At 39.4% G+C, this 13961-nt stretch overlaps 1 protein-coding gene across 1 annotated transcript in view; it reads left to right on the top strand.

Annotated features, from left to right (window-relative positions):
- Nucleotides 1-13961, top strand: part of SLC44A1 (solute carrier family 44 member 1) — a 417537-nt gene that overhangs the window by 296145 nt on the left and 107431 nt on the right. The window contains exon 7 of the mRNA XM_069239753.1: nt 4921-5010. Within this exon, the coding sequence (XP_069095854.1) occupies nt 4921-5010 (90 nt within the window). The remainder of the gene's footprint in view (nt 1-4920; nt 5011-13961) is intronic.

Below are 13961 nucleotides of genomic sequence, written 5' to 3' on the forward strand. Positions count from 1 at the left end.
GCTACATGTTCTACTGGCATTCAAACATACCAAGTCGATCGAAAGTGATAATTGATAACATGCCTTCCTTGTGGAACTATAGCTGCTTCAACCGGAAGTGCAGCAGCGCCGGGAGGACATGGTGGTTGTAGCCACACCTGGATCCCAAACTCCTGTCTGCATACTTTGGTCCATTTGTTGGCAGCATGGATCCTTCTTACACTCAAATTTCGTGCCCTAAGAAATGCTTTGTGGGTGCTGATTAGGAATTAAACAACATAGGACAACCGAGGCACTCCCTGTCTTCTCCAGCAAGGAAATGAAGTAATTATGTATGTGTAGTTTATAGATAAAGTGGTATATTATGCCAAACATAGGTATGATGACCTCCATTTGGTTGACTCCCCATAGCATGCTGATTCCTTTGTGACTTTGCCTCATGTTAATTTCTGGGAAAAATCAGGGTTCACCAAGTATCATGAACCTAATGTTGGTAGTGGTTTTTTGACAGAAACATCAGTCAGTCTAGGGCTTACAAAGAGTAGGTTCCACTCTCATTTTACAGTGGAGTACAAAAGTACCTTGGAATTCGTTCAGCTTTGTATGAGCTAGTACATTAACAAAAGCAAGTGGGGAGCCGGAGGGAAAGCAGGAAACTAGATTTTCTTCTTCAAGTCCTTTTCATACTTAATATGAAGTTGCAGAATTTGAAAAGATGCTACAAATGCAGGTTAAGTGTTAGTCATTTTATAACTACTTTCATTGACTAAGTAAACTGCAATGGAAAAAAATAGAGGCTCTGTGGGTGACTACATTAGTCTTCAGTCTCTCACTTAATATTCACCCATCTGAAAAGATAATGACCCTCAACAAAAACTCAACCAAAATTCCTAAAGTTACATTTGGAGACTACAAAGAACATTCAGCAAGGAGAGTTCAGTCAAGTCCCAGGCATTTTAAATAGGAGATGGATATGGGAGCAAGTGGAGGAACTTCAGTGCAGTGAACTCATGAGTGTTTGCATTACAATCTACAATAAGAAACAGATGTATGCTGGCAATCTAACATTATCTTAAGACTTCCTTGGATATTTATTGTATGTTGACACGGAGGTCTAATTTTTCAGCTGCTTTATCTTCTGTAATTAAGTAACCTGCAGTGATAAACCTAAGTAAGAGGAATTTGCTTTAATAGAACACTGGAAAACCAGACACCAGGATTTGGGTTCTAAGAGATGACGTCATATGTGGCACATCATTACACATTTTCTAACTTTTCTGTAGACTTCGTCAAGGGAGATTCCAAAATACACCATTTTAACATGCTTTTTGATACCATTAAAACTGGCTATATCCTTACAAAAAGTAATTGCAGGAATACACTTTACAGGCTGTAAGGGTCTTAGCCCCCAGCTTAACTATATTGTGAGCTCATCTGGCCTTACTTGTTCTTTTATAATTTATTCATAATGGGATACGTTACAGGTTCAATAGACCTTTTGACTACGCTTAGAGGAATCTCACCATCATTGCACTCAACTTTTCCATAAACAATTTAGGACCTGCAACATATAAACAATTGATTTGTCAAACTTGAGTCGGTGAACATCACACACTATGACCCATGTATCCATGAATAACCACACCTTTAGTAAAGGTTAGTAGGTTAATTTCCCTATATTATCAATGCTGACAACATGTATATTAATCTCAATATCAAATGATAAACATAGATGAATAACACTGCCTGACCAAATCTTCTAAAGAATCTCAATTTAACTAAAACATTCATAATTAGGCATTCAAGAGTTACAGTACAAATCAATAGTAACAATTAATGCGCAATAAAAATTACATACATCTGATTTCATCAGGTGAACACGGTCAACTCTTAGGTGATAACATTCATCAGCATTATGGTTTCTCACTAACCCTCAGATTAGAATAGCATGTTTGGACTTCATGCAAAATAAATTATAAGTTACTTTGGAAAAACATCTAGCTATGGATCTATCAAAATAGTGGTTGGTACCTAGAAATCTACAACAAACAATAGCATTTGTAATACCTCTCCTCAATGGGATCAGCAAACTGTGATTCTCTTCGTCAGTTTGAAATCCATCGGGTCAGCTTCAGTAATGGGCAGTGAAAAAGGAATGGCTCTAAACTAACTGAGACACAGAATGTAGCAAGCTAAAGAATCAGCATTAACACAGATTTACTCTACAAGGATGGTTATAAACAAAATCATCAGGGACTGCTCAACTCCTCCAACAGAATAGGACAGTGCTTTAAAAAGAAGAATTGGAAAATAATGCCTAGAACTCTCTCTGCTGTCAGGCTAAGTTAGAATTTCCCAAAGCATCTTCCCACATCGTCATTGGTCAGAAAAGTTGATCCAATGGAAACTAAAACCCAAATCTAAGATATAACTAAACTGTCTTTCACATGTCGACAATTGGCTCCTCTTCTCCTGTTCTCATCATCAGGCTCGTCCGGTATCTTCTTTGTTGCAATCCGTACTCTGGTCAGTGCATCCATTGTTAATTCCAGGGAACATCGCTGTCTCATGCATCAAGTTAACATTTGTATCTTTTCTACTACCACATGATTCTACAAGCAGTTCTCATGAGAAAGTTAGACATCTGCAAGTTGTTTGGTCAGCACAGTGTGAACAGTTAAGCATTTTTCTAGTTGTACAATAAATTTTTCCATCCTTTGTTAAACATTTTAGTTTGCCATGAGGTTCTACAAACTAGGCCCAAACTCGCCAACTTATGGCCTAAAGTTAATAAATCAAATACCTAACATGAAACTGTTAATATAACAGACTAATACATTTTTCTCTACCCATGCTCAATAACTAATAACAACATACATTCACTAAAACATTTACATAATTCATGACGGCCACTCAAGTGGGTACATTTTCCAAGTCACTTATTAGTTTCTATTTTAGCCCCATCCCATGCAAATTCTTAACCCATGATAAATGCAAAATCATTAGTACTAAATTCAGCTCTCACAATATCAATATGCCTCAGCCTGCTAACCCAGTGTGGAGCAGAAAGGAAAGCAGCAGCAGATAAATAAGATTTCTTTAGGATGAGTTGAGAGATGTTTCCTGGTCTGTGGAGTAGAACAACCATATTCACATATGACTCCAAGTCAGCCTTCTACCAGACTATGACAATTGTCTCAATGTACAGATGTCCGCATTTGAGAGAGGCCTGGCAATATTTCATCTTTCCCAAATAGTTGCAAATTTGAGTATCTGATCTTTGCACATTTATTGTTTTTTTAGCCCTAGCAAGAATGTGAAAATGCATCGTTTTTTATCCATCACTCTGCAGAGTTGATGGTTGTCTTGATGATTTAGTTGCTGGAGAGTCTATGGGGAAGTACTTCCTTTTTACATGTAGCTTTTGGAGAAGTTGGTAAAAAATGATGTAGTAAACCTTCTAGATATGTAAATTCTATTAACAAATACCTGCATGCTGCAGGTGGCAGTGTATATTGCAGATGTTGCTCTTTGTAGCCTTCAGAAAGAACGTTTATGGTTCAACTGTAAAAATATATACTTTAAAGGGGTTTAATTATTGACTTTACTTGTTCTGTCTGCCTTCTTGTGGAAGGAGGATGCCTGTCCTCAATATGATCACTCCTTCCATACTTTATTTCTTGGGCATAAAGTTTCCTTTAGCAAGCAGCAGCCTTTTATGTTTTTTTAATTAAATTGTTGAATACTCTGATGATCACTTGGCCACTTTAGCTGACTGGCACGGTGCAAAAATATATTTATTTCAATAACACAGGTAACTGAACTGAAATTAAATACTTTAAGGACATTTTTACTTTTAAAAAGGCTATGTAGTGTAGAGAAAAAGGCATGCTTTCTTTAGCCAGTCTTGAATCACGAACAATACCCAGCTCAAGACTTTCTAGAATGTTCCTTTATTTGACGATGTCAGTCTGGGTTTTAAACACCTATTGTTACATCATTCATCTGATAGTCCCTCCAAAAATCAGTTGCTTACATCCCTCATGGTCTAAGAATAAGACTCTGCAAACCAAAAAGACATGAGCAAGGCCCAGAGTGAAGACCTAAACAATGTTTTTTAATTTCTGTTGTCAAGTCTACAGCAATCCGCTCATGCGGATCTAGTTGTGGCTTAGGAAACCAGGATTTCCTGCATGATCCATCCATTCCTTATATGTCTAGTGCCTAGGAATAGGACAGGCACTTACCAAGATGAGAACTTGAGAGTTACACAGCTATATTCAGTTTCTTAATCCATTTGCAAACTCCCACTTGGATATCTGTTGTCTACACTAGGGGACACCACACACCTCATCAGTAGGAAGCCCAGGCCTTACATCCACTGCAAGCATTCCACCAAGGGGCCTCATATGAAATTTCCACTGACTTGACCTGCATCAACAGGGACCACTTTCCCGAAACCATGCTTAGAAACGTAGGAATCCATGATGGTAGAGGGTTTGCATTAAGCTTTGTAGATCATCGTTAACTGCAAAAAAAATATGATCGGTCTAAAGAGCCTATCATTGGGACGGAACTGTTTATAATATAAGCTGAATGACTTTCTTTCTTTTGGTCCAAAACCCATTGTGCTAGTAGCTCGCTCCACTATATAAAGTTTGTAATTGATCAGCTGGAATTGCCACCAAAGTGTTTCTTTGTTTGCTCTGTTGTTTTGCCAAGTCATTAATTAAGTTGTTTATTGAATGCGTATTATCTATTAATCACTTTCAGTCGATGGTGGTTGCTGACTGCACAGACGTTAACATAAATGCATATCCTTAAATGCTAACAAACCTTTACATTGGGTTGTTGAATGTTCTAAACCGTGATAAAAATGTGCTCACTTTGTGTGCCTTTACTACTGCCACTGAGCTTTTTTCTTCTTTTGTTTCTTTGTAGTTTTATCCATGATCTTGATGGTAATAATAAGGTATATTTCTAGAGTCCTCGTCTGGATCATAACAATTTTGGTCATACTGGGGTCAATTGGTAAGTAAGTATAAGCCTGGGTAAAACCTACAATATTTCAAGATGTGTGTTGCCCTTTAAACATCATGTATCATCTGTTTAAAATATATATATAAACTAAACTGTCTAGCTCTCTCAGTAATGTTCAGACAAGATGGAACTATGAAACACTTGCCCAGTTTTGCATTGCTTTTTGTAAAAACAATGTAATGGTTTACTTTGAACATTTCAATGTGGCTTTGTTTCTTTTTCCACATAAGAGTACACCATGGCATACCACGTACTGGGTAACTATCATTCATCCAAAAAACAAAAATTGAAAAAAGCCTAGTCCAGTTGAAGAAAATTGAGACAAGAATGAGGAAGTGCTCATGTTTTCTTTTCCTGTGTATCATAGTTACTCTATACGTGGAATGTGGAAAGATAAACTATGCTTCACTGTAATAAAGAATGCACCCACTTTTGTTGTACAGGAAAGGCTTTGTTCTATGAAAACAATATTTTGCTCACTTGTATCTTGCTTTCTACCATTAAGGTTACTGTATGTTGCTGATCAGAATGGAGAGGATGAAAAGGGGGCCCTTGAATGAGGAATTCAGACATTGCAGAACGATCTTCAACCTGGCCTGAGCAATAGTTAAATTTGAGTAGCGGGCATAGGGATCTCACTGGCTGGCAGCAAGGGATGGAGCAGGGTAGGCATTGATTGGAGGCTGGAGTTGGAAGTAAGTGGATATTCGGAAGCTATATTGAGGGTGACGGGTAATGATGAGAGAAATCTGGACATGTTGTATCTTAATCATGCTGATGAGATGATAGGGAGACCAGAGAGTGAATGTCTGAGAGTCAGTGGAATGCCTTCTTCTCATCCCCACATTGTCTAGCGCCAATCATATCTTGTAACGTCCCCCTACTACATAGATTTCTCTTCTGCTCACAAACTGAAAGAAAAGAATTAGGCGAGAGACCGTACTGAAATTAACTTATTTCCTCAGATGCCCAGGTTTTTAAGACGGTCAAAGGAATTTGTGTTAGTGTGTGAGCCCTCCTGAGGGTGCTGAAGGTTTGGCTAAACAACTTCCTAACCTAGAGAAGCACTAAAGACCTCAGTCTTGGTTGCCTTACTGCCTACTTCGGTAAGAGTGCTGTGCTGTTAGGCCAGTCCAGGGAGGAGTTTGTCTAACATATGCATTCAGCATACAATTTCATTTCATGTTGCCAAAATACTATTTATCCACTTCTGCAAATTAATTTAACAAGTTAATACAATCTGTGAGCTCTGGTCAAGTTCGCCCCATTACACTAACTGGTCTTAAGAACATGATTGTAATGTTTTGTGAAAGGAAAACTTAAGAGTGGAAATAGGGTCTGGGAACAGGAAGCTGTGCAGTAGACAGTCTTCGATTTAAAAAAATATATATATATATAATCCTCAATAGATGGAACAATAGCCATCCAACGGCTGCGCCAATCCCGCAAATTAGATCCAGACCATCGGAGAAAAGCCGCATTCAGCAAGGCTGTGTTGAATTCATCAAATTTTTATTAAATATTAAGGTTTTTACAGAGTCCTGGAAAGAAATGTCAACGCGTTTCGCAGAACGCCTTCAACTGGACCAATCTGAGCAACAAGCCGGCACCGTATATATACAAATTGAACTCCATCCTTTGTTTTCATGACATTCTATTGTGAACTACTACAGCGGCCATCTTAACACATGCAAAAACTTAGAATTTAAGCTTGACTATCAATATGGGGATTGCTTCCAATAATTTACACACCGATAGGAGATATACTTCACGTAATACTCATGAATACATACTACATAACATTAATTGAATGTAATAAAAATCGTTAAATAAATATTACAAACCTGAGACTATGTGCTAATACGTAACTTGAACCAATATGGTCAATTTTTGATCAACCTCCATCATTTTAATTTGTCAATTGTTTGTAGGACATATTATTCAATGTGTATTATTTTAAAAATACGGATGACTGTAATTATTTTAAATAAAGTTATCTTAAATATTGTAAATATAGCATAGTGCTAAAAAACATTCTAAATAGTTTTAAGTATAAGAAATTCAATCAATGCATATACGCCAATCAATAAAATAATTGTTATCACATGGTTCAATATCAATCAATCTGTAATCTAATTTTAATTACACTATCTATGATTACAATCAAATATATTTCCACTTCACTTGTTTGCCTACATATTGGCCATATAAGTATGACATATAAGTATATTGGTTCAAAAATTGTATCTCATTGTGTCTAGGTGTAATAAAATATTATCCAGAAAGCAATACATTTTAATATTATATAGCCAAAATTGACCTATTAGGATCTCAATTGTGAGTTTCCTAATTTCCGCATGTGTTTAATAATGGAAGTAGAGAGAGGCCGACCATAGACTAAAGTGCATAGTGCTAATAATATTAAAATATATAAAAATATTTGTATATTAAAAAAGGTGTGTATAACTGGTGCAAAACAGTGCTAAAACAATTTATATGTATAATGCAAAAGTCACATATTTATTTTCACTCTTCTAGATATTGAGTTCTACGGGAAGAAAAGTCTTAAGGAGTTGTGAGGATAATCTAGTACAAGAAGGTTTTCTCTCACCAGACATCAATTAAAGACAAATGTGCTTTCCTGATTGCCTATAAAATCACTTTTACCAGAAAAATCATCCCTAAAATATGGCAGTTGTAGATTTAAAAGTGGAGATGTTATGACCACAATTAATTGTGAGTGCAACCACCCAGCACTAAGAGTCACATCTATCAATGCAGTAAACAATCTTTTTTTTTTTTTCAATCTTAGATGGACATATAACTCAGTCTTGGTTGCCTTACTGCCTACTTCGGTAAGAGTGCTGTGCTATTAGGCCAGTCCAGGGAGGAGTTTGTCTAACATATGCATTCAGCATACAATTTCATTTCATGTTGCCAAAATACTATTTATCCACTTCTGCAAATTAATTTAACAAATTAATACAATCTGTGAGCTCTGGTCAAGTTCGCCCCATTACACTAACTGGTCTTAAGAACATGATTGTAATGTTTTGTGAAAGGAAAACTTAAGAGTGGAAATAGGGTCCGAGAACAGGAAGCCGTGCAGTAGACAGTCTTCAATAAAAAAAAAAAATATATATATATATATATACACATATACACACTGCCACTTTGCTAAAAACCATGCTTGTCATTGAGATACAAAATAGGTCAGGATGGTGGAACATATGGCTGTTTCTGTAGAAAATGTGTTTTTGTCAGAGAAAGGGCTGTACCGCAAAATGTTTATGTGTTAGGGAGGTGGGTATTTATAAAGGGAGAAATGCACAGTGGTGATTTTTCCTTTTTGAGGGCGGCACGTGTGCAACATAGCGATTTGTTTTTCCTTCCATGGAGGTCCCCTGTCTTTTCTTGGTTACATATGGGATGCCAGTTATGTTTATTAAGCAGAATGTGTGTTCACTGGGCAGGAGCTGTGGAATGACCTTTGGGTGGATTCAGACTGAGGTGAACACTGTGGGGACCAAGTGGAAGAGCAACTCGACACCGTGCATGTTTGAAAACTGCAAAGGGAAGGCTGAGTAATTCTGTGTGAAGGGCCCAAAGAGACAATTTGAGGTGTAGACAAGGTGTATAAGACCAATAAAAGTGCTGCAGTCTGGCAGGATTGGGTTTGTGGGAACGACCATGGAGAGGATTTGAAGTTGGATGCTGCCTGTGCAGGGTTTAGAAGAGATATTAATAAGGTATGTTTGGCAGAAGGAATGAGCTGGTGTTGTGGCCGGTTTACGGTGCTATTGGGAATCTATGGAAGCCTTGAACTTGGTTCATGTTTTTCATGAAATGATCATGGGTTTATATTTAATATGCCAGTGTGAATTTGTACAGATCAGTTTGTCTCTAAAAATGTATGAATTGGCAGGACAAAACAAGAGTTTTTTTTTGTTTGTTTTGTACTGATGTTTTTATTACATAAAATGCTTCAGGTAGTTTTCCTTAGAGTTGGGTGTAACTCGTACAATTCCTGGTAGCCTAAAAGTGCGGAATTACCCAAACATTATGCTAGACTAGGCAGAATTATGCAAGAAGAGTGATTCTGCATTTTGCTCTCTTTTCTTAGTGCAAAAATGCCCCCTTGCATCCAAACTGAAACAAAGTGCATTTTTCTCTCAAAAAAAAAATAGATCTAAATGCAACAGAGTATGAATGGCAAGCTGCCGATCACACTCGCTAAATGTGCACTTGGGTAGGTTTTCCCTCAAGCGGGCGTAGTTGATATTGGTAATTCTGCATCAAAGAGTTACACGGAATCACTGAATCTGCTTTGATTACTCAACGTAATTGAAATTCCACCAAAGCCTAGTGATCTCAGGTGATGATGATGCTTTTTTTGGTTGGGAAGACTCAAATTTGAGATGTCTCTGTCTTTAAATCACATCCTGCTTGCTCCTATGCGTTTAAGTTTTAATTCTGCTGTAATTTCAGTTATGAAGGCAGAATGTTTTTGCCTCAGAAAGACACTTTTCAGGTAGCAGTTGTATCCCCCCAAATCGTCTACACTTCAATTAGCTTTTGTATGTGAATGAACAAGGGGCTGTGTGGGGGTACACACTGTATTTTTAGGTTTCGCCTGTACGCTGTGCTTGCTAAATCTTTTGTTGCTACAAAAAAACCTTAAAAGGGGGTTTAGAAACCTCCCCTTATTTACCTGAACTTAATGTTTGCTTTGTCCAGCGTTGCTCTAATTTACATGCTCTGATTGGCCAGCACATTGTCTGCTTCACTTCCTGCTGTCTTTGCCGTTCATGCAGTTGTGTTGTCTCTGAACCAAGTACTCCTTCCGGTCACTTGCCATTGGACACTGGCTAATGCCCTTCCTCTGGCTACAACGCTGAAAGTACTTTTTCTTTGTGCATGCCATATTCTTTCTCCGCTGACATCTTATTTCTTCACTGCTATCTTCTGTCTTCTTTCTTCACTGCCACATTCTTTCTTCTTTGCTGCATACTGCCGTCTTGGTCTTCTTTCTTTACTGCGCTTCTTTTTTCTTCGTCTCATGCAGGCTTCTCTGTCTTCTTTCTTCACTGCCCTTCTTTCTTCACTGCATGCAGTATTCTCTGTCTTCTTTCTTTGTTGCTGTCTTCTTTGTTGCATGCTGTCTTACCCGTATTCTTTCTTCGCTACTTTCTTCTGTCTTCTTTCTTTGTTGCCGTCTTCTTCACCACATGCCGCCTTCTTTCTTGGCGGACGTCTTCTTTCTTTGCTGCCGTCTTCTTTTAACTTTGCCGCATGCAGTCTTCTTTCTTTGCTACCGTCTTCTTTCTTCTTCGCCACATGCCGTCTTCTCTGCCTCCTTTCTTCGCTGCTGTCTTCTTTCTTCTTTGCGGCATGCCCTCTTCTCTGTCTTCTTTCTTCGCTGCTGTCTTCTCTTCGTCTTTCTTCTTCCTGTCTGAATTATAAATATTAGAAGAATGTTATGATAATGTTTGTTTTCAATTTAATAAACCGTTAATAGTTGTTTATGTTGTGATGTATGTTGAATTAATGAACAGCATAAACAACGTTTAACGGATTATCAGATTTAAAACAAACATTATTATGACATGTTTCTCCTATTTTGCAATCCAGTTAGATAAGAAGAAAAAGCAAAGGTGAATCCTATTGGCTTTTCCAATGCTTGTTTCTTTTTTGCAAGTCTCTGGAGAGTTCGAGAAGTCTATGCATATACTCAGGCTACTGTATTTCGGGTTTCTTGATGCGTGCTTGTCACTATACCTAGAGCTTTAAGTTTCCTCTAATGTCATAGATCATTTTTTTCATAGTTAAGGCCTCAATGCATGAAATTCAGCTTAATATTTCTCTACAGTTTCCATCAACATTTCCCCCACGAAGGGGAAGGCAAGTGTTAGGTCAACTTCCTGCTGTGCCAAGAATACATTTATATTTGTTTTTAGTGTCACTCATTCAGACAGTCCCGTTGTGTGTTCAGTGAAGTAACAAAACTTGAAGGGATGGGCCTGTAAAGTACATGGAGACCTCCTCCCTTCCCCAAATCCCCAGACCCAGTCAGGAGCTCTCATTTCAGGGTCCCGATGCCCGTGCACGGTGTACCTTGTTGAGGGGGACTTCTGGAGCTCAGGTATCCTTGCTGCTCCTCTGAGCTAATGTTAGGCCACATCATGTGTTATAGGCAGCTGACAGCAACTATTGAATCAAATGTCCTAGTATCTGCACTATACAATGACCACCACATATGTAACTAAGCAAAATACTTTTATGCCTCTATCTGCAATATCAGTGCATTAGTACAGAGGTTTTATTATGATAACACCCACATTTATATTAAAGTTACAAATGAAACTGGGCAGCTTGATGCTATAGTAAACTTCCTGTTAACAATCCAAGTGAGTGGACACAACTTGGGTTCAACTTCACAGGGTTAAAATGTCTGTTGCAATTATTGGCTCAAAAAGTAAAGCCATTTCACAAGCCCCTCAGTCGCCTGTCACGCTGGTGAGCCAGTCCAGTATTCCATCAACTTTAAAAATCTGTCCTTAATTTTAGAACCATTCCCAATTTATATTTTAAAGCACGCATCTTCACACCATCTGTCCTTTATTTTCTGCAAATTATTTGGCTCTGGTAGCAGAGTGTGTCACTTAGCAACACATTACAGTCAACATTTGAGAATGCAGAGGCATGAAGGTACGATTACAGTGTGACTGAGAACTGTCGGAGTGAACAAATGCAGAAGGGATCAGCATCACAATGGTGTCAGGTGGGGGAGGTCAGGAGTACAGACTAGAATTGTAGGACGCTTATGAAGATGTGCAATTTGAGGACTTTCTTGAATTGTATCAACAATGGAGAAAACTTTATGTGCAAGGGAAAGCTGTTTCAGAGTCCCATCCATACGCAACAAAAATATGTTTCCTTGTGTGTTTTAGGGAATTGTTTTTACATTTCCAGCCTGGTCAGTAATGTGTTCAGAGTAGTGTCGGTGTGTGCAGGCATGTTGAGTTTAAAGGGAAGGTTGTAAAGTACACATTAGTAAAGTGCCTTTTAGATCACGCAGCAAAATATGAAGTGGATTATTGCATGGAGGGGCTGCACCCTATTAACCCACCTCGTGAGTATGCCTGGACGCTGAGTTTCATCACAAGAGAGACATCCCTTTCACTCCCATACCGCCCAGAGAATGAAGTAGGATCTTCCCTCGGGATAGAAGTGATATGGGTGAATAGGGATAGAAAGGGAGCCTGTTGCTGCATCTGAATGGGCATAGAGCGACAAGGGTTCTGTGAGACCCTGGTAAAGTTCTTGACCACCAATTGAGGTGGCGGGAAACCCTCAGTAAAGTTGAAAAAGGAAGTGTGGCACATTGTGGTAGGTCGTTTGATTTGTTTGCTTCTATGTATAAGCTAATTTTGAAGACATGACCAAGTGAATTGTGTGAGATATGGTTACAAAATTTCATTATACTGAGTAAAAATGTAAATAGTATGTGTGAACTGCTCAAATCCTCAAAACCCCACTAAATGTAAAGCGTTGGGGAATAGTTGGCAAATAAACTTTTCTTAAACTTAATTTCAGTTATTTTTCTAATGTATTAGCAGCATATGGGTCACCTTTACCAAACTGTCATAGTGTGTCATCGTTGGCCTAGAATCTTAAAGGTACTGTGGACAAGCTAAGGGTCTGTTTCTTTCACTTCCAGGATAATGGCTAATAGCATTGAACAAGATCAGAAGCCAGTTTGAAGCTATAGCTTGTAGAGTATTGGGTGTACTAGCTCATGTATTAAACCTGTCTGACTGAACAGCTACATGTATGTACATAATGAACAATAATGGTGAATGTATGGCCCCTTGAAGACTTCCAATTTAGCTTGCTCACCGCAGATGGGAAAAGTATAATTGACACCATTTGTGTTTGCAGTTACCACAGCAACCAATATCATGCAATATGTGCATAATCAGCTGGTAGCAAAGGCCTCTGAAAGGTTGAATAAAAACAGTGCTCTGACCTCACCACCATCCACTTCCAGCCTCTGCTCTTTAAGACCAAGGGGGGTCATTCAGAGTTTGGCAGGCGGCGAAGGCCGCCCGCCAAACCCAACCCACCACCTGACTCCTGGTGCCGTCAGAACACCGCCGGCCCTGTTATGACTTCGCCGCAGGGCCGGTTGGCAGAAACAGTGTTTCCGCCCGCTGGCCCTGCGGTGAAGAGGGGCTTAACAGTGACGGCGGCTCAGAATCGAGCCTGCGCCAATGTGGCGGTGCAGCAGGTGCAGCAACACCCATTGCGCATTTTACTGCTTGTAATTCGGGCAGTGAAATGCACGACCGGGCTGTGAATGGGGGCACCTGCACTGCCCATGCTAAGTGCATGGGCAATACAGGGGCCCCCGGGGTCCCCCGGCACCCCATTCCACCAGCTTTTCCACGGTGGTGTGAACCGCCATGAAAAGGCTGGTGGAATGGACCTCATAATCCGGCGGGCAGCGCTGCCCTGGCGGATTACAACCGCCAGGACCGCCAGGCTGGAGGCTGTCTCCAGCCTGGCGGTTTCAGCGGTATTACCGCGGCATTTCAGCCACAATCGGAATGTGGCGGATTGGACTGCCACTACCGCGGTGGTCTGATGGCCACTCCAAGTCTGGCGGTCTCAAGGCCAATTCCAGATGCTTGCCACCTTTTCCAAAAGAGTGAAGATAGGCCATTGCACGTTTATGACCGATATCAAGAATGTTGTAATTGTAGGATTGGTAACAATGAGAAACCAGTCTAAAATGACCTTGAGAGACGTTGTCTGTCGGTGCAGTCTGAGTACTATAATACAATTCTTGCTGCCTGTATGATGAAGATGGCATTTGTGTTTGGTCTTGTGTACAAAGCAGAGCCCTTTCTAGTTAACATCGCTTGGTTTCAATTTGTCAA

The sequence above is a fragment of the Pleurodeles waltl genome, chromosome 1_2 (genome assembly GCF_031143425.1).
Source record: "Pleurodeles waltl isolate 20211129_DDA chromosome 1_2, aPleWal1.hap1.20221129, whole genome shotgun sequence".
NCBI classification, from domain to species: Eukaryota; Metazoa; Chordata; class Amphibia; order Caudata; family Salamandridae; genus Pleurodeles; species Pleurodeles waltl.